Source organism: Atta colombica, unplaced genomic scaffold, assembly GCF_001594045.1.
Source record: "Atta colombica isolate Treedump-2 unplaced genomic scaffold, Acol1.0 scaffold52, whole genome shotgun sequence".
NCBI lineage: Eukaryota > Metazoa > Arthropoda > Insecta > Hymenoptera > Formicidae > Atta > Atta colombica.
Window position 1 is genome coordinate 1,910,733 of NW_017259542.1, and position 27,530 is coordinate 1,938,262.

Consider the following 27,530-nt stretch of genomic DNA (forward strand, 5'->3'; position numbering starts at 1 on the left):
TTATCAAAATAAAAAAAAATTCGAAAAATAAAAAGGAGATTAATAAAATTTAATGTTAAAAATTTTTAAAAAAATTTTTATTAATACTTATAAATTTTCTTTTGTCCGTTGATTTTTATGAATGGCATCTACGGTTTCGTTAAATGCTTCTTGAATGTATTTCTTACGACTTACTTTATCTTTTTCAATATCAAAATAATTTTTATATATGTATATAAATATATTAGTATATATGGGGAAAGTAGTAATAATAATAATAATTGTAAAAGTAGTAATAATAATAATAATTGTGCATAAGATAATGCGCATTTTGGTTTAACACTTTTATTATAAATGGAATCATTATTGGTAAAATTTCTAAGCTAGACGTAATTATTTTCACATATAACCATAAGTTATATAATTTGAAAATTTAACAGTAAAAGTGACAAAAGGTGAAATTGTACGGTGAAATGGATAATTCAAAATTTCCTTCCAATGAAAAGTGCATTAATTGTGAAGAATTTGAAAGATATGGAATTCTGGCTATAAATTATAAAAATCGATAAATTATAAAAGTAACATGATATCAATGTTATAATTTCGTATTCTACAATATAAATGTAATATACACATGGTGTTATATAACAAAGTTACATTGTAGAATGTGAAATTATAACATTGACATTATGTTATTTTGAGTATTGACTGGGGGTTCAATGCTGCCTGTGTTCTATGAATCCAGAAGAATGCAATAGATCTAATGACATTGAGAATTACATATGCGATTTTTTTTAAATAATTAATTTTTCCAATTTTTATGTTATAATATTATTTCAAAGTTTATATTAATTTTGGTATAAATTGGTTGATAATAATACATATTTCCATTTTCTCATTAATAATCCATAAAACATTTTTCATAAAGTATTTTATTAATTTTATACTAATTTCTTATGATTTTTGCTTTGCGCACAATTACCCGACGCGGGAAAAATTTATTCGCTTTTTTTACTTTTTGTTTTTTACGTTTGTAACATTGTCAAATATAACATGAATTATTAAATGAATAATTGTTCAATATATATGAGAATATCGATATAAGAATGTTTATAATTTGTATTTCCATGTTTGTATTGAAGTTTCAGCTTCAAAAATCATATCACAACAATGAATTCCTCTTAAGGGGATCCTAAAGTCGTATTACCGACTAAATGATATAATTTTTGTACAACAAATTTTTTCTCACAGATTCGAATTTTTACAGATTACATTTTTTAGAATTAAAGTACACGTATTAATATGTGTCTATAAGATGAAGTTTATGCCGAAAACGATCAAAAATTTCGAAATTGATATATTTTTTATCATTTCTTACAAGTAGTGTAATGGCATCTTAAGCTATTGTGACAACATCTTACAAGTCGTGACAACTTTTTGATACAAAAGTTTTGCAACTTGTACTTACAAAATAGTAATCCACAAACATCCACAGAATTTGCACGAACAAATAACGTCGAGTTCTTAAAATTAGATTACGCTTATCGCGACGAACTTATTGTACGAAAATTGACACAAACGTGCGACTGCGTGTATTATAGATTGCGTGAGATATTGCTGTGTATACTTAGTATCTAAAGATATATCGATGCGCTAGAAAAACAGCTTTGATGACGTTCGTTTGAGTTCGGGCTTTAGAATCCCTTTATGTTTACGTAGAATGAGATTGGTGCTTCTTGCGTGGTGCACTGTTGTAAATGCTATAACAGCAAATGTTGTTGCTGCTTGTACAGAATCTTATTTTATTTGTCTTGTACAAAAACTAGCTTACTATGCTCGCTCGGATAAAAAGATACACAGAGAAAACATACATGCTCAAAGATGCACGAAGGCGATCGGGTCGCTCATGTGACGATCTGGAGGGCTCACGGCGAATTCTGGTAGTGAGGGAAAGCAGTAGATTACAGTGGACATTTGCGTGAGGCGGATTTACTAAATTGCATTAGCACGATGCAAATATCGTTTCAAATTATTGACACTGCGTGTACATGCCGCTGCCTTTGAAAGAATCATCTTCCAACGAAAAAGAAAAAAAAGAGTGGACTTGCTCTAATAAGAAAATACTTAGACTTAAGAGAATAATGAATACAAACAAGGTTAAAGTTAATTGCAAATGTCACAGCTACACCTTTTCTTCATTAGGAAACAGACATGGACGAGTGATTGGGCGTTTATACTATTAAATGTACACACAGTGGCAACGCGAGTTATACCATCATTTAGGATGAATCTCTTGAATCCTTCCCAAGGGTCAGGATAGCGGTGATGAGTTGTCATCTTTTATGATGATCATTTGTCTCACATATATATGGGTCCCACATATATATTCTTCAATTTGTCATTTATTTCGTTGTTGGCATTGTTATAAATATTTACGCGACCAGCATCGCCAAAACTGTTGCATGTGCTGCCAATGGGATAATCGATTCGTAGATACTTCTTCTAAAGATGGCTCTGGATAAGATGTAAGTGGAGTACTTATCAGAAAGTGCCCTGGCATTAATGATCTTAAGTCCTTAGGATCTGATGAAACTGAAGTAATAGGATGAATTCAAGATCGCTCGATTTGAAGTATTTCTAGTTCTTCTGTTTGTCTGTTTTAAATTGGAATTTCTCGTCATCCGAACTAAATGATGTTTAGCTGCCTTTACCGCAGCTTCCATTATATACCACCGATGGGAGTGCTCTGGGTGGTATGTAGTGCCAATGACTTCTTTATTAGCCAATTGATCGCTGACTTGCTACTAGGTTGTTTGGTTCTTGAGTAGATCGGATAATTCACTTAGTTCGTGGTCAGCGCCTACAAAATTTAAGCCATTGTCCGAATAAATATCAGAAGGACAACTTCTTCTGGCCACAAAACGTTTGAAGACGTTTAAAAATGCTTCGGAAGATAAGCTATAGCCAATTCCAAGTGAACCGCCTTTGTGACTAAACAGATGAAAACTGCAATGTAGCATTTTATTTGCTTCGTATTTCTTCTAGTGTTCTCCTTGTAATAAAGGGGAACTAATCTACGCCACACTGGTCAAACGCCCTCGTAGGAATATTGATTCGTGATTTCGGAAGATTTCCCATAATTGTTGAAGCAGCCTTTGATAGACTTCGAAAGCAGATGACACATTTTTGAACAATTTGTCAAACGATATTGCGTGCTGACATCCAAAATATTTCACGTACTGCTGCTAGAGTGGCCCAGCGTGAAAGTTTTTCATGCTAGTGTCTCACAATAAGCCTTGAGAATGGATGATGTCTAGGCAGTAATATCAGTTTTGCTGAGTATGAAAGCAATGCTTCCTTTAAGTGACTTCCCAAGACTTCGCAAGACTCTAGAATCGTCAATGAATGGAGTCTTAGGAGAGGACTGTTTTTATTTATGACTCCTTATTTATCAAGCTTCTTTGATCAAATAAACTGTTTGAATTTGAGCCTTGATAAATGACTTGATATATATTCTTTAGATGTGATTGGTTGAATAATATATTTCTTCGCTTCGTTGAAGATGCTTGAATGTCCTGGTTCGTGCTTTCTTTGAATTTTTGCAAAACGAAAAATATAAGCGATCATTCGAATGAGCCTTGTGAACTTTGAGTAGTGATTAAAGATGTCAAATTCTTGAGACATAGTAGTGATGATCTTGGATCTTCTTTCTGGAAGGAAAGGAACTTTGAGATCATTCTTCTTTTTCATACTTAAGCCATGGAGTCCCCCGTCTACCAGATGTCTCGCTGAGTCAATGAGGCTGGCATGACGCCTCTTGACAAAGGATCTGCAGGATTATCGCTTTGTATGTGATTTCACAAGTGTGATTGGACAAGTGTTAAGTGTTATATTTCTCCTATGCAATTACCTACGAAGGCCATGTTCGGCTGAGAAATTGTAGCCACGATAATACGATCGTAGAATCCGTTCAAAAATAGACAGAATTTACAGGGAAGGCATTTTGAGACCTTGTCGAACAATTGTGCCAATAACAGCGTCCCGCAACGCGTGGCAAAGCTAAACTTTTTAGCGGAGCTACTCTGAATTTGGAACAAAGCAGGCGTGTTGAATGTTCACCATTGGCTGAACATGGAATGTAAGTAAATGCATGCTCCGTATGCAGCTTCACTAGCGTTGGAGAAACCACCTGTACCTTAACATAAATGTATTTGTTAGATATGACGCGCCGAAGTATGTCTCGTAGCTCTTGTAGTTCCGTTTCGTATCGTTTCCATTTGGTGTAGCCATAGCTCCAAGGGTATAGATTCATTCCAATCAAGCTTAAAACGCCAGAGATCCAGAGAGAAATTAATTTTTGCTATCACTATGATTGAATATTAATCCTATTAATCCGAGATCGAAAATTAAAACAATAAAATGTGTGATAAAATACTTCTTTTCGTAGGTCTTTCTAATGATGATAGATAAGTAATACTGGTAATCTTGAATGTGTCGGACTGACAGTTCCAAATGATACCTAATGTGCGTTTTTCTGATTCCTTATGTGATGCTAAAATGAATTCTCTTTGCTCTATCATAGATTGTTTGTTTTGGAGAGAAGATGTATTGGATGCCCATTTTCTCAACTTGAACCCTCTTTCTTGCAATAGTTGAATAATTTCTTCCTTGATTGAGATTGCTTCCTCTTCGATATTTGTTCCTGACCAAATCGACATAGAAGTCTCTTAAGATAATTTTTGATGCAACTGGATATTAATTCAAATAATCTTCGGCAAGTTTCCTCAGAGCTCTGATTGCTACAAACGATGCGGCAGATGTACTGTATGTTACGGTGACTAACTGGAATGTTTAGGTTTCGTCTACTGAGTCACGTCATAAGATGCGCTGAAGGGCAATTTGAGTTGGATCTATCAATACTTGTCAATTTTGGTTACATCTGCCGTGAAGGCAATCGAAAATGTATGAAATCTCGCTAAAATAGAAAAGAGATCTTCTTGCAGAGTAAGACCGATCATTAATAATAAATCGTTTAATGATACACTAGTAGTACTCTTGCATGAGCCATTAAACACAACCTGAATTTGGTAGTGGTACTTGTTTCATTTTGGACGGTATGATGAGGAAAATAGAATGATTAGCTGAGTCAGCCCACAAATGGTTAATGACTTCTTGCATGTGCTTCAAATCTTGATACTCTCATAAATAAACTACTCGTATATATATCGGGCCGAGCTATAAGATGTCTTTTTAATGCCTTAAAAAGCCGTTGCAAAGCAATCTCACGATATTTTGCTTGAGTTATCGTGTTTTATTGGGAGTGTGACGATAAAACATCCTTTGTCGTTTTGCCTTGTAGAAATAATTTTTCACGGATTTGTTCTTCAATTGAAAATTGTTGTTGAGTTGTGCTCGATTTCCCAAAACCAATTTAGCATACTATTTAAATCATCTATTGCAGTCAAATGAAACTGACTAACCGAAGGAATTGGTTTAGCAACGCCTGAAATGATCCATACAAAATGTGTTTTTTGTAGGATAGGCACATTATTGGATTGTCTGATTTGATCTGCGCAAATGATTCGCCAAAATAATTCTGCACCTATCAATATGTCAATGCTTGACGATACATTAAAATTAGGATCCGCTAACTTTATATTTTTTGGAATAAACACATTTTGTATATTGGTATAAAATTCTGAGGTAAAATTTGTGTTATCTTTTGCAATATCAATCTACCTCTTTGAACAATTTATATTGTCACTAAAATGAAGCGCGATTTGATGCATACACTGACAAACTTATTTGCCTGAATGATTTCTTCCATGATTTCTGCTACGGAAATCTCAAGTGATTGTTCTTTAAGCTGCAAGTGATTAGCAAATTCTTGTGTCATGAAGTTTATTTAAGAACTACTATCAAGTAATACACGATATAAATAAGATGTGTTGTTTGAATCGTATGCGATCGATAATAAAATGTTTATAGAACGATGACTTGATGTACATTGTGTAGATATTGGAAAAGGAACATTGCTGTCTTCATTTGATGTTCTTGAATTTGATACGGATTGTTCCGTTTTTGCGTTGGATGAATTGTTTCGAAATATTTGAATTCGATGTGTGTAACAAAGTATTGTGTTTCTTATTACATATGCGGCATGTGCCTGAATTACATAATTTTGCTTGGTGTGCTGTGGACTTTTTTTAAAACAATTAATACAAAGGTGAGCCTTTTTACAACTTTGAATTTTTCTTCCACTGACAATTTGAGAAATTCCTCGCAATGATGAACTTGATGATTCGCCTTACATGCAAGAGAGATTGGAAGTAACAATATTTGTGACTGAAGTATTTTTGAACTTACCAACTTTGAACAGTATTATTTGATTGTTAAGAATCCTACTTTGTATGGATTCTAACGCTTGGCATCGCTTTGACAAAAAATCCATTAATATTTTTAGATCAGATATTCGCATTGAGATACTAATTTCCCACGCCTTATTGGTGAATAGTTAAGTTTAGAAATGATTATGTGGATAATTAGATCGTTCCACAATTCGATAGACTTCTTGAGAGCTTTGAGGGCACGCAGATGTTTGAGAATGGTGTCTAGTACTTCTCTGAGAGCTATATGATTTTCCTTGTGGAGAGTAGGTCTTGATAATTGTCAGTTGTGATCTCTATAGACTGTATTATCTCTGCAGCCTTATGCTTTAATGAAGACTGGAGATAATGGAATTTCTCGATTTTAGTCAAATCTTCATTTGTCTTGATAAGAATATCAATCCTCATAGGAACTTGAAAAAAACTAGTATTGGGACAACTACAAATTCGATCCGTTTCCCTAAAGATAGCTCCAGCTGTTGTGAATAGTTCATAATAACAGCTGATTTTGACGATTTCAGAGAGATTAAATATTTGCTAATATTCAGTTTATATCGTTTTGAGTTTCATACAAAAACCTTGAGTTTTACTGTGTTTGAAATGTCGAATTTTGTTCAAATTAATCAAGCAGCATTTGCGGGAGGTTTTGATTTGCTTTAATTGGAAGAAAAGCGGCTGAAGCTCATCGAATGCTTGTCGAAGTTTATGGTGACACTACTCCAACTGATAAATCATCTAAAGAATGGTTTCCACATTTCAAGGATAAAGATTTCAACGTTAAAGACAAGCCTCTGGCCAAAAAATTCGAAGACAAAGAGATTAGAGGCATTACTTGAAGAAGATCAGAGTCAAACGCAAGAGGAGCTTGCAGAATCATTGGGGGTAACTCAACAAGCCGTTTCTGTACGATTGAGAGCCATGGGAATGATTCAAAAACAAGGAAATTGGCTGCCTTATGAATTGAAATCGAGAGACGTTGAAAGGCGATTTTTCACTTGCGAACAGCTGATTCAAAGACAACAGAGAAAAGGTTTTTTGCATCGGATTATGACTGGAGATGAGAAATGGATATTCTACGACAATTCCAAGAAGAAAAAATACTATGCTAAGCCTGGTCAATCGTTATTATCGATCTCAACATCAACACCATGGCCGAACATTCATGGTTCGAAGATCATACTCTGTATCTAGGACCAAAAGGGTCTTGTTTACTATGAGCTGCTGAAACCTGGCGATTCCATTACGGGCGATCGGTATTAGCTACAATTGATTCGTTTGAGCCGTGCATTGCAAGAAAAACGGCTGGAATACGAGCAAAGACATGATAAAGTTATTCTTCTTCATGACAACGCTCGGCCTCATGTCGCTAAAGTCGTAAAAAAATATTTGAAAACGCTCAAATGGAATGTTTTACCGCACGCCGTATTCTCCGGACATTGCTCCTTTTGATTACTGATTGTTTCGAAGGATGCAGCAAGTTACCGGTTCACTTCTTTCGCAGAAATCGAGAATTGGCTCCAAAATTGGATCGCCTCCAAAGACGAATCATTTTTTCGAGGTGGAATTCGAAAATTGCCTGAGAGATGGGAAAAAGTAGTAGGCAGCGATGGACAATACTTTAATTGATCTGTTCATTCATTTTGTTTTGAAATAAATGCACAAAAAAACGGACCAAACTAATTTGTACTCCCAATAAATCTATTTTAAGCAGCCCAACGCGCGTTTCCCTTTCCCTCGTATTGACTGAACGATTATTGTTGGAACGGGAAGAGGATGGAACTGCGTTTTGATTTGACTGCTCAATTACCGTTTCGTAACGCGATATTAACTGAAAATAAGAATTCTCGAAATTTGCTGTGTTGTAATTGTTCATGAAGAACATGTTTGTTAACGTTTGCGGGATTAACATTTTCCAAAATTTCGATATGTAATTGAATCGCGTCGAACAGAGACCATAAATCTTTTAACTTTTTCTTACGCTCTTTAACTTCGTATCGCGATCCCCGATTTGGGTCAAAATTCTATAAAAGTTTCTAGCCTTGTGGCTCCTGCTCGTATTTGAGCTCTTTTAGTTTTACCTTCCGCTAAGGTTAACGTCTATTGAGATGCTGATTCTCGTATGAGATAACGACTTAATTGCTTGGTAGAAATCCAACGTGTTCTTGCAAGCGAAGTTAATGATTCTAAATTCTATTTCGCTCGGTTGTGATATATCGCTACTCGTTACACAATAGCAACTTAACCCGAATAAGCATTAGTAGAAAGTGATACCAATTGAATATATACGTTAGTGTGATGATTATTTACAGCCTTTTTCGTTGTATATCAATCTTTTATGCTTGTTCATTAACCTATACTTCGATATCTGATTAGTCTGCGATTTGTGTATCTGTATGTATCCGTGTTCCTCGATATTCTCTATATCCTCTCAATCTTCTATAGCTTCTCAGCTCGAAGGATCAATGTTTACGTGGAATGAGGCTTGATGTCTCTTGCATTACGTGAAATGCAATATATAACTTTTGTTCTTTCCAAATGCCTATACTGCATAGTGCACTGTTGTAAATGATATAAATGCTGCTTGTACAAAATCTTTATTTGTCTTATATAAAAACGAGCTTACTATGCTCGCTCGAGTGAGAAGATAGACAGAGAAAAGAAAAATGTCGTCGTCTTCTTAGGAGACGGAAACAGAACAATTAACTATCAGTTTGCGGCAAAACGTACATGCTCGAAGATGCGCGAAAGCAATCGGGTCGCTCACGTGACGATCTGGAGGACGCACAGCGAATTCCGACGGTGAGGGAAAGCACGGTAGACTACAGCGCGACTAGGGATATTTGCGTGATGCAATTTACCAAATTGCATCAGCGTGAGTTAAATATCGTTTCAATTATTGACACTGCGTACATCTTAAATGCGCTTAATTCTCTCACTTTCCTATTACTTTTTACGAAAATGTAGCAAAATCATTAATCTTAATGTTAAGATCTATTTACTGATCTTATTAGTTTGACTTTGAATGGCATCGCCAAGGTCAGATCACATCGATTTTTTTTATTGGAAAACACCTTACTTTTGATTCCAGAATCTAATAGCTAATGTCAAGACTTTTCAAAACACTACAGTAAAGTATTTATTTATTTTTCATAAAGTACTTTTCGAGTTATAAGATTTGAAAGTTATAGTACCGTCGTCATTAGTATTACACAAGGTGTCCGACCGACGACTAAAAACCTCTTGAATGTTGTTCAGGATCATGTCTTGAAGAACATTTATTAAAATTAAGGTCACATTGGAGATTGTTTCATTTTTGCACTGAAAATTCATTTTTAAAAATGAAAATAAGAGAAACAATGTAATGACCTTGATCTTAACAAATATTATCTAGGATCACATGATCCTGAACAATATTCAAGAGATCTTAAGTCGGTCGGACACCTTACACAATGCTAATGACGGCAGTAACTTTCAAGTCTTATAATTCGATATTTTATGAAAACTAACTTTATTGTAGTGTTTTGGAAAGTTGTCAATACCAGCTATTAGATTCTGGAATAAAAAATAGGAAATATATTTCATTAAAAAAAAATTGATGTGACTTTGATCTGATCTTGGCGATGCTATCCAAGATCAAATTGACAAGATCAGTAAATAGATCTTTTTAAATTCTATTTTTGTCTGAAACATTTTTCTGTAAAATTTATATTTTCCGAGATATTCAGGTGTCTCGACCTTTTTGAGACACCCTGTATATAATGAAATTATAACTGATGATTCACATCTAGTCTAGGGTCTTATTGTGAATCATTATGCAATTTTAATATATCAAGTTTATTTTAAATTAGTGATTAAAAATCAATGATAATTAAAAAATATTAATGAAAATTAAATGTTTAACAAAAAAAACGGTTAAATTATGAATAATATCTAATACTTTTTGCATATAGACATGTATACTATTTTTTATTCTATTTCGATTCTTAAAATAAATAAATCTTTTCGGAATAGCATCATTCGTAAGATTTAACAAGTTTTTAAATATTTTTATAATAAATTTATCGTTATAATATAATGAATAAATAATATCCGCACATTTAATCTCAATATAATTTGAATACAACAATGATTTTTTTCCATGAAATCTAATGCTATTTACTATATCTATTATAAAAGCTATAAGGCAATTATTACACTTTGAATGAATTTTTAAAGATACATACGTTAGTTAATCTTGCACATTTAATTAATTAATGACATTAATAAAATATGTAGCGTTGTTCCTAATAAATTAAATTCAATTGATACTTGTAAAAGAGATAAAACAAAAAAGAATCTTGTGAATGTTCTATTTAATGGAAAATTCTATAATTATTTAAATATGAAAAGTAATCCGAGATCTAGTGCCTGATCCATATCTAATGCTCTTACCCTAAATTTAAAAAAAATTGTATGTTGAAAGAGAGCTTCGATTCCAGTCTTGATTCGCTAGGATGAGATTGCAGAACATTATGGAGGAAGGTCGATTCCTCGTTCGTCCGCGCAGAAAGCTTGTACCAGCTGTGTAGTTATATGTGCATCAGCTTCCGAGGTTTACAGATGGTTAGTAAGAAATATTCCATGAACGATTGTATCGAATAGGACTGCAGACTGCTTGGTAGAACACTGGCGAGTCTTTCGCTCCCGGCCCGCATGTACATCGCTCTGTTTATATACTATGGCATAAATGCTCAGAGCAGTCATGCGATATTACTACCTTGCTTTGTAATGAACCGTTAACTCTTAATACCGAAATATTCCAGAAGCCATTTGGAGCGAAGAAGTCAAAAAATTGATTGAGCAAAGATATAGGGCTCGCTTCGCAACTTGTACAAAATTTTCAGATTCTACGTTAAAACTTATCAATTTTTATAAGTTAAAATCATAAGATTTTATTTTTTTTTTAAATTTACTAATTTGAAATTAAATGTATGTATGATTCTTGTCTTATGTATAGAAATTTAATAATTTTAGGATTGTAAAAAATGTTTTAATTTCTCTGTGTATAAACACAAATTTTAATAAATTGAAATTATCAATTTATAAAATTATAATTTGACTTGAGATAATAAAATTGTAAGTTTATTAGCTATTGGTTAGTTTTCTAGGCGGAGCTTTACGAAATAAAATTGCATTCTAGAATAGCCTTTCCATCAGAGCTCGGGCAAATCGAGCATAAATGTTATTAGACAATAACATATTAGATATGGTGAGTTCATAGGGATAAAGTTCTAATGGGGAATATGGACCCTATTACGTGTCGGACCGATAGTGATTATTTCTTTGTGTGCAAAACAAAAGGTGAACAATGGCGAAAACAATAGAGAAAATACAAAAAAACATACGATAATCATAGCACTGCAAAACGTACATGTGTTACGTATTGTCAGACCAAAAGATTGATTTAAAAAAATCAGCAATTAAGGTTCCTTCTAAATAACGGAACTGGAAGTTTATGGGATTTTATTGTTCGACGATCACGTTGTCGGTAAAAACAAAAATCAAACGTTATGACTCATGACTTCGTCGCTCAATGTTCATATGTTGTGTATGTGCAGGAATACAGTGAGTCTGCATGATTTATGCCATTCTACATAAGCGAAACTTACAGTATAAAATGATTAATATATTTTAAACTTTCTTCTGATATATCTAAGAATATGAAATATCATAGATAAAAAAATTAAAATTAAGAAATTACTGAATAATAAATATATATGTAAATAGAAATAATAATGATCAAAATCACTTTAGACGCAGTTTTGTCTTAAGTTAAAGAAAGATATATCCAGCTTTATGCATCCATTGCAACTGATATGTATTATAATTCAGCAACCACTCATTTTAATTTATAGTATTTTTCTTTACAAATAAACTGTTACTTTATAATTAATGTGTATTATGAGATTGCCCCTCTCTGGACATGTAATTGAAAATATTAGGAAGGACCTTGTTGTCAGAGAGATTAAAGACTGACTTCATCACGGAAGAAACCGTTTCTGAAAACAACCGGAAATGTCGAATCAAGTGTGCCTCTCGAGCGCGGGTGGCACGAGTTAGATTTTTTACTGATTTCACGCCTGGGGTCTGCGTGCGCTACGCTGCAAGAAACCATGAATGGAACATATTTATGGTTAAGAGATATGTTAGCGGCATGATATCCGCTCATCACATATAATCAGTAAAAAGTATGTTAGAAGTTAAAATGTCACATTATAGAACGTCTGTAAAGAAAAAAGTACGTGATCGTGAGCGCCTCTTAAATTCGACGCCAGACATTCTTTTTTTCCTGATTAGTACTTAAATTTTTCTCTATAACACTTTTTCTTTCTTTCTTTTATAGAATTTTCTTCTTATCTTTCTTTATTAAAGAAATAAATAAGAAAATAAGGATTTTTTTCTTATTTATCTTTTTTATTTCTTTTTAAAAATATTTTTTAGATAAAACTTCTTTTTTTTTAGAAAATTATATTTATAATATTTATCTGCATTTGATATACTAATCCTTAAAAAATCTAATTTCTAGAGAAATCTAATACTGACTAATTTAATACGTACTGAAAGATAGTAATAAATTAATTGTTGTTTTTAATATTAAAACCATTGTTGTTTAGTATTTTTAGTACTCTAAACAATTTAGCACTCTAAATTAATTACAGTTTTTCAGTAATAAATTGGCCAGTATTAGTAATATTCTATAAGGAATGCGATATTATAATCGCCAATTATCTCTCTTTAATAAGATACGTAAATTTAAAATAAACCTTTTAGTTTTATTTAATTAGCACTATTATACTATGAGATATTTGAATATAAAATTTAAGTTTATGTTCTATTATACTTTTATAATATTACAATATCTATAAAAAATTACATATCCGAAAAAGGTTTAATGATACACCAAGAGAAGACATTATCTCAAAAGAAATTTATCGGGATATTATCATTATGTGCAATATATCAGGATAAATGATCGAAATTAAACAAACACGCAACTCTACATGTAGTTTGACTGCAATCTCTTAGACAACAAGACGGTCATTAAAGCCTGATATTCTCTTCGTGTTACAGCGGAATCGGATATCTGTACTTTTGCGGCGAGGACGGAGCATTTTCACGTCACGAATAAACCATCGACGAGACTGTTCACGACGAACACGAGACCGAAGGCCCTAAGGGAGTTGTACGAGCTCGCTGCTATAGTCGCTGTACGAAGTTTGGATTCCTTAAGGAGGGATGGCAGCTCGATGGATATGTTTCTTTGCACACCGGTCCTCGGTAAAAGGAGACGGGACCACAGCCTCGACATCGAGTCTAGAGTCGTAAGTATATTCTTCTCTCTTTCTCTATGAAAAGGACTGTTACTCTCTGATTAATATTTTTCGCGATTCAAATTAATTTCAGATTAATCAACGTCAAATATTTTCTTTCAATTCTACTATTATCGCAGCATTGTTTAATATAATAACAGTTAATTTTTCAAGATTCTAAGATCATATAGTAAACAATACTTTATGTTGATCCTGTAATATACATATATTTTGAATTAAATAACAAAACTAGATATACATCAGCAAATGGGTTTTTGAATTTAGAATAGAATAATAAAATATAATGAATTAAGAAATAAATAGCTTTTGAATTTTTTTTAAATTTAATGTTTATCTGAAAATAAGAATTTACGATTTGCTAAAATCTGTAATGATTTTACTGTGCGATTATTTGATGGTGTCTTACTAATGGCACGTAATGTAATCTTTTTGCCGAATGAGAAAGTTGCACAAGCAGCGCGTTCATGTATATATTTTTTCAATGAGTTATATAACGATATACTTGACTCATCGTCGTAGTTACACCCATTCCCATTAACTCCATGAAATATGGAAGAAACTGAGTATTGAGTTGAGACATTTAGTTATCGGATGACCAAATACAGAGATGTACATACAGCATGAGTCAATAATCCTCAACACGAAATATTAACTTACATATACTAAGCAGAAATAAATCTGACCTCTTTGCCTACTTAATTCGCCATAATTAACTTTCATCGTATAATTGAAGAGTTCAAAAGATCGACTCCCCCTCTCCCTCTCTCATTTCTTTGAAACAGCAATCATCGAGTAACGTTCCCTTTCCACTTGGCATCAAATGTATCTCGATTAACTTGTATTTTTTTTCTATACTTGAATCGGCGTTAAATCGACTTATATCAAACGAGAATTATCATTCGCGACACACAATTATAATATGACAATACTATATTTGATAAACGGAAGAGTGTAAATTCCATAAATTATCTCTTGTTAAATATTCAAGGATGATTTTTATAAATAAATTAATTGAATGTGGATATACATATAAATTCGATATTTGGTTTTATGAAACAACATTGAATTTTGATATTTATTTTAACATTCGTTGTATTAAAAAATACAAATTAATTTAATATACTAATTTATACTCATAAATTATTTTTTTTTGTATATTAATTCTGTACATTTTGTCACATTTAGAAACTTTTGTAATATAGAAATTGATTGCGAAATAATTAGGATGAATGCATATTTTTAAAATCGCTATATCTCTGAGTTTATTTTTCGAGTATATGAGAAATTAAAACTTGCACAATGGTCTAACCGTTTTCACATATTAATCGCGAACAACGGCTAGTACATTGCGTGGAAAAGTTGGCAGACGATCGGAACCCAATCCGTTCCGTATTCTGTGCGTGAAACCCACCCGGTTGGCGAGATGACACTCTGACAATGGTTAACACCTACGCAGGTGCCACGTAAAGCATGTCGTTTGTCTTTCTCTCTTCACCGCGGCGTTGAGTTTCCCGCAGGGTGAACAGGAGGTGACCCTCTTGTTGCGGGCTCCTGGATCCCGCGAAAGAAAGAAAAAGTGAATTATTTATGCTCTGGGACGAAGTCACATAATGACATTAAACAAAGCGTACAAAATAGCACAATTCTCACACGGTACGAGAAACACCATTTCTTTAAGTAACTGCTGTGTTTAGTTGACTTATATCTAAGCAGTTCTCTGTAGGTATCAATAGATTGATTCATAAGATTTCATCATCAAGAGAGAAAAAAAATACAGAGGAAAGTCATCGATATCGACATAAGAATCTTCTAAAGACACTCCCTTATTTTCGGAAACTAACTATTGCACTTTATAATATCAATAAAATCATATTCTGTTTAGCTAATTAAAAAAAAAGTATAAACTTATAATTCGTATATTTGTGGCTTGTTTATATCAGTTAAAAATGAATTTTATGAATGCAAAAACAAAAGTCTTACGATTTTCTTTTGCAAATTGCGTAGTTTAAATAATAGTGACTATATTATTAATAATATTACGTCATTTTAAATGCTTGTAGTTTCAATCAATTTTCTCTATTTATATTATTTTTTCCCTTAATTTTTCATAATATGATTTTAAATTTAAAATTGCAGTGTAACCCGCCGTACCTGTCTGTAACAGATCATGAACTAACTTAATCCCTATAATGTCGCTTTATAGTGTCAAATAGTTCTATTGGAGCTGAAGACAATCGTGCAGAAAAAAAGTGTAGAAAAAGTCTTGAAAAACTATCGCGTTACATATTTGCATCTTACAGCATAAAGTAAATATGCATATAATTCAATAAAAATGTTTTATAACGAAGTAAAAAGATTCCGAAAAATCTTATATTATATTCACTTATAGATACTTTATACAGGTAATTCCTATTGTATAAAAGAAAAGTAACAGAAATATAAGCATTACTGCCTACTGTGTCAATTTCGGAATCCATTTTGTCAGATACTCATTTTTGTTTATCTTACGAAAAAATTAATTATTGCAAAATTATAAACAGTATTATAAAAACTACTTATATTATCTGATAAAAGATATTTTTTAGTTTGTAGTTATGTTTTTAAAGTTTTATTTTTACTTTTTATTTAAGAAATATTGTCTAAAAACGAAGTGGTATGTTGGTATATCGGCAGTATTTTCTCTATATATAAGAATACTCTTTTATTAAAAAAATATCTTTTATGTACACATTTTATAATTATATCTTTTTAAATACATTGAATATGTAGAGTAATTCCGCTATATACGCAGCACCTATTAAAAACTTAATTTCTTAAATATTATTTACTATTAGCGTTTTCTTTTGGGATACACTGAGTATAACCTCGCATTACACCAGTTGCGTGTAAGTGCTGCATTAGTGCTGTAGTACATAGTACATACATCATGGTGTACATTACTTCATGCTATCGTGTTTATTTCCTGCCGGTTAATTTCCATTTTCAAATGTTTAATGTCATATTGGCTCTACACAGTCTCTTTGAGATCGTGTAGCAAAACCTAGTGTAGTGCAAATTTTATCCTCTCCGTGCATAAAATTTGCACTACACTATAGCCAAGGAAATACGGTACACTGTCTGAGTGCTGCACTGGTGAGTGATAGTGCAGCCAAGAGAAAACGCTATATGTTTATAATAAACGAATTATATATCAGTAAAAACTTTGTACTGCCTGCTACTATGAAAAAAATATTAGAAATCCGAAATATTAATTTTTTATATTAACAATAAACTTTTTGAAACCCTTGCATTTTTGCTGTGTATCCTATAGGAGTAGATATATGGCTACTCATAAGAGGAGGGGGGGGGGGGGCTATGTATGGTTCAGGAAAAATTTACAAATAATGCATAAATAAATTGTAAAATGACACAATAACTTATAAAATACGTTTATAAAGTTTTATTAAGGAATAAGAAAAAAATGATACATATGTATATGAAATGCTAAATAATAATTACAATCTTCCTACATATATTACAATATTATGACATACATATGAGATACATATTTCATATAATGCATTTATTGCATTTAGTGCACTGAATTCAATCTGCGCACTTTATATGCCTTGGGCATAAATCCCACTCGGTATGCCATATATCCCAAACAGGTGAGATATACAAAATAACCAAATAAACAAAGAATATGAAAGTAAAGCACTTATATTTTGCTACACAATATGCTTTATTATTCCACTACACGTATATATCACAAAATAACCACTATGTCTTTTACACGTCCTACATTAATCATTTTATGTAGATTATAATTTATGATGGCATTACTTATTACAGTGACAAATCGATTCAACTCACAATAAATTCATTAATATTAACAGTAAGAAGCTGAAATCATAACACAATACTAATATAACAGAAAGGCAGTAATAGAGTAGTTGCGGAAAAACGATCCCCACTCCTTCTATTTTTTTCTGACTTCTGTGGCGTAAATCCCAGCGCGATGTATTAGGTGTACAACTTTGCTTCCGCCGTTTTTTCCGAAATTCGAGGCTTTATTGTAAAAAACTGGTTATACATTTATGATTCAAAGTATTGTCCATCGCTGGCCACTACTTTCTCCCATCTTTCGGGTACGAATCCCGCGTCGGGAAGAAAAAACTGGTCATCTTTTGAGGCTATCCACGAATCGATCCAATTTTTTCTTCATAAGACCGGAAGTGCTGGTCAGCCAGGCCGTGTGCCATTGATCGAAACAAGTGATAGTCAGAGGGAGCAACGTCTGAAGAATACGGCGGGTGAGGTAGGACTTCCCATTTCAACGTTTCCAAGTATGTCTTGATCACTTTCGCAACATGGGGTCGAGCAGTGTCATGCTGCAAAATCACTTTATCGTGTCTCTCGTTGTATTGCGGCCGTTTGTCTTTCAATGCTCGGCTCAAACGCATCCATTGCATTCGATACCGATCGCCTGTGATTATTTCAGTCGGTTTTAACAGTTCATAATACACTACGCCGAGCTGGTCCCACCAAATACAGAGCATGACCTTGGACGTCAAAATCACCGTTCTTGAAGCGTTGAAACCACGCCACGTTCTTTCACTAACAGCGGCCTCACCATAAGTATTTGAGAGCATTTGATGAGCCTCAGCTGCAGATTTCTTCATATTGAAGCAAAAAATTAAAACCTCCCGCAAATGACGAGAATTTGGCTCGTAAACTGACATTTTCAATCGAGAATAACTTTATGATGCAGACACAAATCGACTAATGTTTCTATGGGGTTATGTTGACAGATGCCCAAGTTTATTGTATGACGTCTATGATCTATTTATTTCGACCACCACTTACCGTTAAAGCCATCTATAGGAAAACGGCGGAAACAAAGTTGTACACCTAATATTTGCCGGAGTTACCCTATATAAAGTTAATAATTCTACAAGTTTTATATTTTCTGTCCATAATGTTTAAAGAGGCAAACGTGATGATAAATCAATATAAATAATTAATCGATATGAGTATAAAAAGAAATATTTTATAGAATGGTAACTTTATTTGCGTGTATTGTTTTGTTGCAGCCGGCTGCTATCGAAGATCTTCGAAGATGGACATCCACTGAAGCGCTCGGTGATGTCACTGTATCGCCGGACTGTGCATCCAGAATTTTGGGCGACACGACAAGCGATGATGCTGTCGATCACAAGCTACCCAGTCCCGAGGAACAGGTTCAAGCCATCGCGCTCAAGTAAGCGGTTTATCTCAATATGTCACTTAATTGCTGAGAGAACGGAAATTGTAGAAATCGCCGCATGAAATAGAGACTGACAGAGATCGGAACATCATTTTCATTATTGAGGATGTGATTTATGAATGATAATCTTAATAAAGATATATTAAAGATAATAAAGAAAAAAAAAATAATATTACAAAAATTTATTTTCGGCATATGTCATTAGATTTTAGATCTTTATAGTTATATCTTTATAGTTATATAAATATTATAGTTATATAAAGATACATACAATTACAGACAAAATTGAGTGAACAGATAGTGGAAATAATTATAAACGAAAATTAGTTAGAGTAGTATTACTATTATATAAATTACAATTATATAAATTATTTATAATATATAACATTATATATATTACTATAATTATTATTATATGTTTTACATATTACATATTTTTGTGATAGATAGATTATTTAATGAATAATTGAAAATAATATTTACATTTTTGTACACGCAAACCATATTGAACGAAAAAATCAGGTAATTGTCGAAAGACGAAAATAAGTGGACACTTGGTTAAAACGTTAGTAAGACAAAAAATGTAAACAAATACAATGCGTAGTTCTCCTTTTCACATAGTAGTTTCAAATTTCAACTATTTAATTCCAATCTAGACTGTGCAACATCATTTTTGAATAAATAATAGAATATCCGCAAGAAAAAAAATTTCAAGTCAAATTCGTCATTTAATTGTTTCGGAAGAAATTAAGTTACCTTGTGATAACGCAGAAGTACGATGTATCCAAAAATGCCCTAGAAAAAATTTATAAAAAATATTTGTTGTATAATATCGTAGAAAATTTAAGAAGTCATGGACGCAAACATTGTACTACTGTACAAGAAGACTGTTGAATGTTCGTCAATGTCGACAGACTCCGAGGATTGCATCACGAAATATTGTTGAAATATTAGAATTGAATGTGTCATCAAAAATAATAAGGCGGAGATTGCACGAGGCTGGATTAAAATACTGCAAACCTAGAACAAAATGACGGTGGCATGTTAACATACATACTTTTTAGCAAAAGCTAAACATTCTTCATATTTATTTTATTAATGTGTGACTTTGCAGTATTTTAGTCAGCAGTATTTAGGTTTGCAGTATTTTAATCAAATTTTCTATGATATTACAACAAATATTTTTTATAAATTGTTTCTAATGCACTTTTGAATACATCGTACTTCTGTGCTATCACACGGTAACTTAACTTCTTATGACAATCCGAATTAAATAGCGAATTTGATTTGAAATTTCTTCCGAACATTCTATTATTTATTCAAAAATGATATGTCTTGCACAAAGTCCAGAATTTGGAACTAAATAATTAGTTTGAAATTACTAAGTGAAAAGGAGAACTACGCATTTGTTTACGTTTTTTATCCTACAGTAATGTCTTAAGTGTTCACTTATTTTCTCTCGACAATTAACTGATTTTTTCGTTCAATATGGTTTGCATGTACAAAAATATAAATGTTATTTTCAATTATTCACTAAATAATCTATGTATCACTGTTAAAATTGATATACCTTTAGGAAAAACGTAGATTTTAATTCTTTTATTAAATATAAAGCAGGAAGAGTGTGAAGGATAACAATTTTGAATTACATTATTTTATTGCTACTGTTATTATGATGAGGCACAGTCAACTTATAAAAACATAAAATCATCAAATAAATAAATTGATTCCATCGAACACGAAATGGAAGAATAAAAATGATGGTGGTTACTCACCGTAACGTAAAGAATAATTAAGTATTACAATAATTACAGTATTTCATCCAAGAATGATATTAAAACCAATGCGTATATCCGGATTTTCGGATAATTAAAATGATGATAAAGTTGTACGTCACGATCTTCTTTTAATAACTTCAATACTGTCTATGATCCTTGATAATACACCAGAAGGGAGGAGTCATGAAGTACACTTGATTCATTGATCCGAGAGCTCAAAAATCCCGTGTAAGTGAGCACTCTATGAGTGCTAGCTGTGCTTTTGAGGCATGATATTCAAATCCTTGATTGCTAAGCTTAGCGAGAGTTTGACTAAGTTGGGCTTGTGAGGCCTCAATCACAGAGAGCACTTCTAGACTCAACTCTCATAAGACCGAGCACTTCTAGACTCGACTTTTGTAAACGTATACACGAGAGAGTTCTACTAGACTCGAGAAAAATCAAGATGGATGGAAAAACGAACAGAGAAGGGATCTTGTTAAGATAAGATGGACGTGCATTAGCATTCCCATCTGCAGCGCCGCCTCTGCCTATCCAACTTATAATACATTGTTACCAACATACACTAAGATAAACTTCGAGCAACTTTAACTTCCGCCCGCCTTCATTAACAGAGTTAATGAACAAGAAAGAAAGAAAAATATCACAATGTTTCGTAAGAAATTGGAAGAGGACATACCTTCTCAACAGAGTGTTTTAGTACTGAGGTGTGAGTCCGTATGATAACAACTGGAGTAAGTCCGTCAGTTCCAGGATGAGTTTGAATCATTCACCCGAGAGATCATTTGCAGGATGGATACTGTTTATCGACCATAGGAACCAGATTCTCGATAGCTAAGGAGAGTATGGATATGTTCCATTTGTATCTAGCATAATAGTGTTGCAGACACTTTTTGGACCATCTAGTCCAAAAACTTTCTGTCATTTGTCGTATTAATTACTACTTAGAAAGGTGAGAAAATTTAATGTGTTCAATGGACGGTTCGAGAATGACAGAAGATGTAGTCTATTAGAAAATGACCGAGTATTAAAGCTTGGAGATCATCAGGAGTTTTTATTAAGACGCTTAGAGGCTGGGAATTCAGCACCATCTCTATTTGAGTCAAAAGAATAGTGAATTCTTTATAGGTAAGTGAATTATTTCCTACAATTCGAAGAAGATGAAGCTTTACGGATTTAATTCCCGCTTCCCATTTTCTAACAAAATGTGGAGCGAATGGTGATTAAATCGCCATTGTGTTCCGTCATTGGCCAGCAGAGTGGCGAGTAGTTTATTTAACTCTTGAGTAGACAATATGAATAATCGTTGCAGCTCTGCATCAGCACTCTTAAAATTAATCCCCCAGTCATTGGACGAAATAGATATCACGTCGAGCGGTAAATCTTTTAAATGTAACTATAAATCCTTCTGCAATATAAGCTGTAACGAGCTCCAAATAGCAGATGTAACAAAGAGCGTGATATATGCCTTATAAGTTTTGGCATTTTTTTCCCTTCCATGTTTTGATGACGAATGGACCAGCATAATCTACCCCGATATGTGTAAAAGATCTTGAAAGTGTAATTTCTGCAGGCAATTGTCCCAATTGTTGTGCTCTCTTTCGGTAACGTGGACATCTTAACGCATTTAAGAATAAAAGACCATACTGAAGATCGTCCACCTATGATCCAATAGTCTTGTATACGACAATATGACTTGGGTACCACCATGCATGTATGCAGATAAGCATTTGCAATAATGAGTGTAATTAAAGGTGAATCCTTTGGTAAGATTAATGAATGCTACTCTGACGGTGAAGAGAATTGCAATCGACCTCCAACACGTAAAATACCGTTTGAATCTATGAGTAGTGTAAAACGTAAAATAGGATTAGACAATGAATTTTGTTTTGCAAGAATCTGTAACTCCTGGTAAAAATGCCATTTTTGGACTGAGCTTTCCCAGAACAATCTAGCGTTCTCCAATTTTTTGGTGATAAGGTTGATTAATTCGATGTCTTTCTGAGTTTAGCGATAGCTCTTCGACAAAGAGCGGTAATTCGAATGAACTTGTTTAAGCTAAAATATCTATATATAAGATCTCATATCTTGGATGTGACAAGAGTCGCTTTCACCTTAGCTGGTTTTTTTCGTTCTTTATGGACAGTTGGAAAGCTAAAACGGGCCAATTCGAAGGCGATTGTGACAACCAAGATGGTCCAATTCACCAAGTTGAATGTTCCGCAAATTGACGAGGAAATTAATCCTCTGCGGGATTCTCGTTACCAGGAATGAACTTCCAGGTTGCTTGAGGTAATATATCTTGAATGAACAAACTCTGTTGTGCACAAAGTCTTTCCACCGCCATGGATGATTAATAAGCCGTGTGTGTGATTGATGAATTAGTTCACAAATAGAGGAGTTCAAGTGATCTAATATAGTCAGCAAATGAGATACTAATTTCGTTAACAAAAAAGTTCCTGTCAATTCTAAACGTGGAATGGTCTTTTAAGAGGAGCCTTTGTCTTGGAGGCTAGTAAGATCGTTACTTCCCCTTGTTCGTTAGTCATGCAAATATATACAACTGCAGCCATAGCCATTTGTGATACATCACAAAATCCATGAAGTTCAATCAAGTTATCAGATTTACATCCTATCCACTGTGAAAATGTAAAATTGTTCAGATCTTATAAATTATCAAGAAAATTGCTCCATTTATTAATTATAGGATCAGGCAATGGATCATCCCAACCCAGTTTGAGAGACCAAAGCTCTTATATAATGCTCTTGTATAATGTTCTTGTATAACCTTGGCAGATATAATAATCAGCGAAAGGAACCCTAGTGGATCAAATAACCTAACTATAGTAGATAAGATAATTCTTTTAGTTACAATTTCTGTTCTAGATAAATTGAAAATAAAATATCTGGAATACATCCTTAGACGGTTGCCAACATAATTCCAATTTAAGAGTGTGAATGATTAAATCGTTCTCAATTTGAAATCACTAATTTGTCTTTCCATGGGAACGCTTTTTAGAGTCTTAGGATTACTGATCTATTTTTGTAAGCTAAAACAATCCGCCCTGCAAAGTCGTATGAGTTGATCTATGATTTTGTATCTTTTCAACGCAATCAGCTCATCGCCAAAGACATCATCGATGTATCTTCCTCTTTTCAGTACAGGAATCGCTAAAGGATACTTCGAATCCTTGTCTTTTAAAAGTTGCAAAAAGACATGTAATGAGAGATACGGAACATAAACTAAACCATATGTGACCGTAGTAAGTTCGTAGGTGAGAAGTCCCTTGTCTGGATCCATCCACAAAATGAGCTGAAATGCTCAATGGTCTGAATGAACTTTTATTTGACGAAACATTTTTTCAGTGGAGAACACGTAACGAAATAATCGGAACTATAAAAGTATATCAAATAAGTCGGTTTGCAATTTTTCTCCAGTACATAAAAAATCGTTCAACGAGTATTCCGAAGTGGTAGGACTGGAACCGTTAAATATAACTTCGTACTGAGACTTTGCTCTCTTAGGATGCCATGATATGGCAATAACCGAAGGAGACGACTGATCATTTGGCACTTCATGTGTTGCAATCTTTCGTATTCATTTAAGAAGTCTTGAGAAATCATAAGCGCGCGCGAAATCAGCATTAATTTCAAATTGATTTCTCAATTTCATAGCGAGTCGCTTTGGTATGAGATTTTCCTAGGTTTTCAATCGATTGTTTAAAAGGAAGTTTAACGATGTATCGTCCTCGATTATCTCTAGAGTGTGCAGATTGGAAGTGGTCTTCACATTCCTAATCTGCTAATGACAGACGAGAAGCTCTAGTTAAGGGAAGTTCTTCTAGAGTCTAAAATTTGCGTAATAGATTGTAAAGTTCGTAGTTCAAGATGACATGAAATCCGTGAATAATCCTTATAGCAATATTATCATTGACGGGACCAGAAATAATCCATCCAAATTTTGTTCGTTGTGCGATGGGAGAACTTTTCTGTTCCTTAATTATACCTTCTTCTATGATCTGACTATAGACATCTGTTCCTAGTATTATGTCTATTGAACCAGGAGAGTAGTAATTGGGATCTGCTAATTTTAAATCACTTAGATACTTCCACGAGTAGGAGTTAGCAATTACTTGAAGGAATCTAGGAAGTTAGTTTCTTCCTATATGTAAGCTGAAATAATGAGTTTATAATCTGAAGCGAAATGACCAGTGTATGGATGTAAATCCTTTCGTCTTTGACGACATTTCTGAGCGCCTATTTCTATCAAGGAAGATGTGAGTGCGTGCGACGCAGACGCAGTCTTTGAATGAGACGTTCAGTTACTAAAAATATCTCCGATCCAAAAGTTCTCTTATATTGTAAGTTTCTCCAGAAAGAAAAAAAATGATAATCTTAACCAACGGTTGCGAGTAAAACATTAGGCAAATTAGCAATATGTTCAACTGAAGAATGTGCTTCTATCGCTTATGGAGATCTTTGCAGTAAGTTCCATTACCATAAGCTTAACTGGAGATTTTTATCCGACATTTGATGAATTGTAGTATGATACTTTGCACTTTCAGCAACGTTTAGTACTTTTACACTGAGCAGAGCGGTGCAAATCTAAACAGTTATAGCAGAGATTGTGTTTTTTGATAAGCTCCAAGCGCTGTTATACTGATTTATTAGAATAATATGGACACGACGTCGGATAATGATTTTCCGAACAAATGGTACATTACTTTGATAGTGTCGCTATCCTTCGATTTGCCATGATAATGGGATTTTGTGAAATTCTGGTGTGGTTGAGAACTAAAATTTATTGATTGAGATTTTTCATAAGCTTTTAGAGATAATAAATGAGATACAAGAAAATCACTAAGCTGAGTCTACGGAAGTTCCTTGGATGAACCAAAATGTTGCTTCCAAGCGTTAACGGATTCCGAATTGAATCATTGCACAGTAATAAAGATCAGGAAGTCATCTCGGAGAGATTAGACGTTGCAGATTCTCAAAATTCGGTAGATTTGCATAACATGAGTGTATAATTTTTTCAACTCACCAGCTGATTCTTTTGTTGCGCATGAGCGAAAGCAAGGATTATAACATTGCGTTGACTAATAATCGTTTGTTTTCATAATAAAAAATTAATTTTACTAAAAAAGTTCGTACGAGATTAAAGATTCTAAAGATATGCTTTCTGAAAATGATCTGCTGATAACATAGTATTTTTTAATAAAAGAGCAGATGATCCGGCAAGATTAGTTTTTAGATATTGCAGTTTTTCTGTAAGTGATAACGTGAGATTTTTTATTACAAAGGAATTAAACAAATCTTTAAAGGATAACCAATCGGCCAATATACCATTAAATTTAGGAAGATCAATGCGAGGAAGTCACGCATGGTAAAGAAAAACCGGTAACCCTGAAGAAGATAAAGAGGCAGAGGAGTTGATTGAAGTTTGGAATGCTTTCCCAGTCCTGTTCCAATAGAACACAAAGTGCATTCAATTTCTCGACTAATTTGACATAATGTTCATGTGTTATAGCAAAGAGATTGTTTGTAAAATAAGAATGATTATGTATATTCAACTTATCGTTTGTGCACAATTCGTGATTGCTTTGTGTTCCAATGAAAATTGCTCCCAGTCATCTTTCAGAGTAGATAGGCATGCATGAACTCTTTGTAAGGTTAGGATTGTCAAACCATCTTTCGTAAAGTTGTCATAAGCATGAGCTATGATCTCTAAAATGAGCTGCTGCTCAATATGACCGTGAATGAGCCTCATCTCTCCTTTACAGAATCCGGCTCAAAGGACCAAAATGTTAAAATTGATATACCTTTAGAAAAAACGTAGATTTAAATTCTTATATTAAATATAAAGCAGGGAGAGTATGAAGGATAATAATTTTAAACTAAATTATTTTATTACTACTGTTATTATGATGAGGCACAATCAACTCACAAAAACATAAAATATCATCAAATAAATAATTGATTCCATCGAACACGTAATGGAAGGATACTGAACCAAAATGGCAGTGATTACTCATAACGTAAAGAATAATCAAGTATTACAATAATTACAGTATTTCATCCAAGAATGGTATCAAAACTGCGTATATCCGGATCGGATTTCCGAATGATTACTAAATGATAATAAAGTCATACGTGAGGAGCAAGCGTAAGTTTTTTGTGTCCTTAAATGCCACGATATTTTTTTAATAACTTTAATGTTTAATGTTGTCTATGATTCTCGATAATATACCAGAAAGGAGGATCGTCATGAAATATACTCGATTTACTAATCCGAGATAGCTCGAAGGCCCCATGTAAGTAAGCGTTCTACAAGTGCTAGCTATGTGAGACACGATATTCGTATTCTTGATTGCTAAGCTTAGCGAGAGTCTGACTAAGTTGGGCTTGTGAAGCCTCAATCACAGAGACTGAGCACTTCTAGACTCGACATTTTTTATAAATGTATACACGAGAGAGTTCTAAACTCGAGAAAAATCAAAATGGAAAAACAAACAGAGAGGGGAGGTTATTAAGATAAGATGCGCACGTATCCCCATCTGCAACGCCGCCTCCGATCCAACTTACATTGTTACCAACATACACTAAAATAAATTCGAATAGCAACTTTAACCAATCAAAGATATGTAATATATAATATAAAGCATAGTTATATAATAGTAATACTATTCTGACTAATTTTCATTTATAATTATTTCCACTATCTGTCCACTCAATTTTGTCCGTAATTATATATATATATATATATATA

The 27,530-nt window shown here is 33.3% G+C and overlaps 1 protein-coding gene across 1 annotated transcript in view; it reads left to right on the forward strand.

Moving 5' to 3' along the window:
* The window catches only part of LOC108691831, a 140,827-nt gene that overhangs the window by 80,484 nt on the left and 32,813 nt on the right, over positions 1 to 27,530 (forward strand). Inside the window, exons 2-3 of the mRNA XM_018199755.1 lie at positions 13,476 to 13,726; positions 18,811 to 18,977. Of these exons, the coding sequence (XP_018055244.1) occupies positions 13,476 to 13,726; positions 18,811 to 18,977 (418 nt within the window). The remainder of the gene's footprint in view (positions 1 to 13,475; positions 13,727 to 18,810; positions 18,978 to 27,530) is intronic.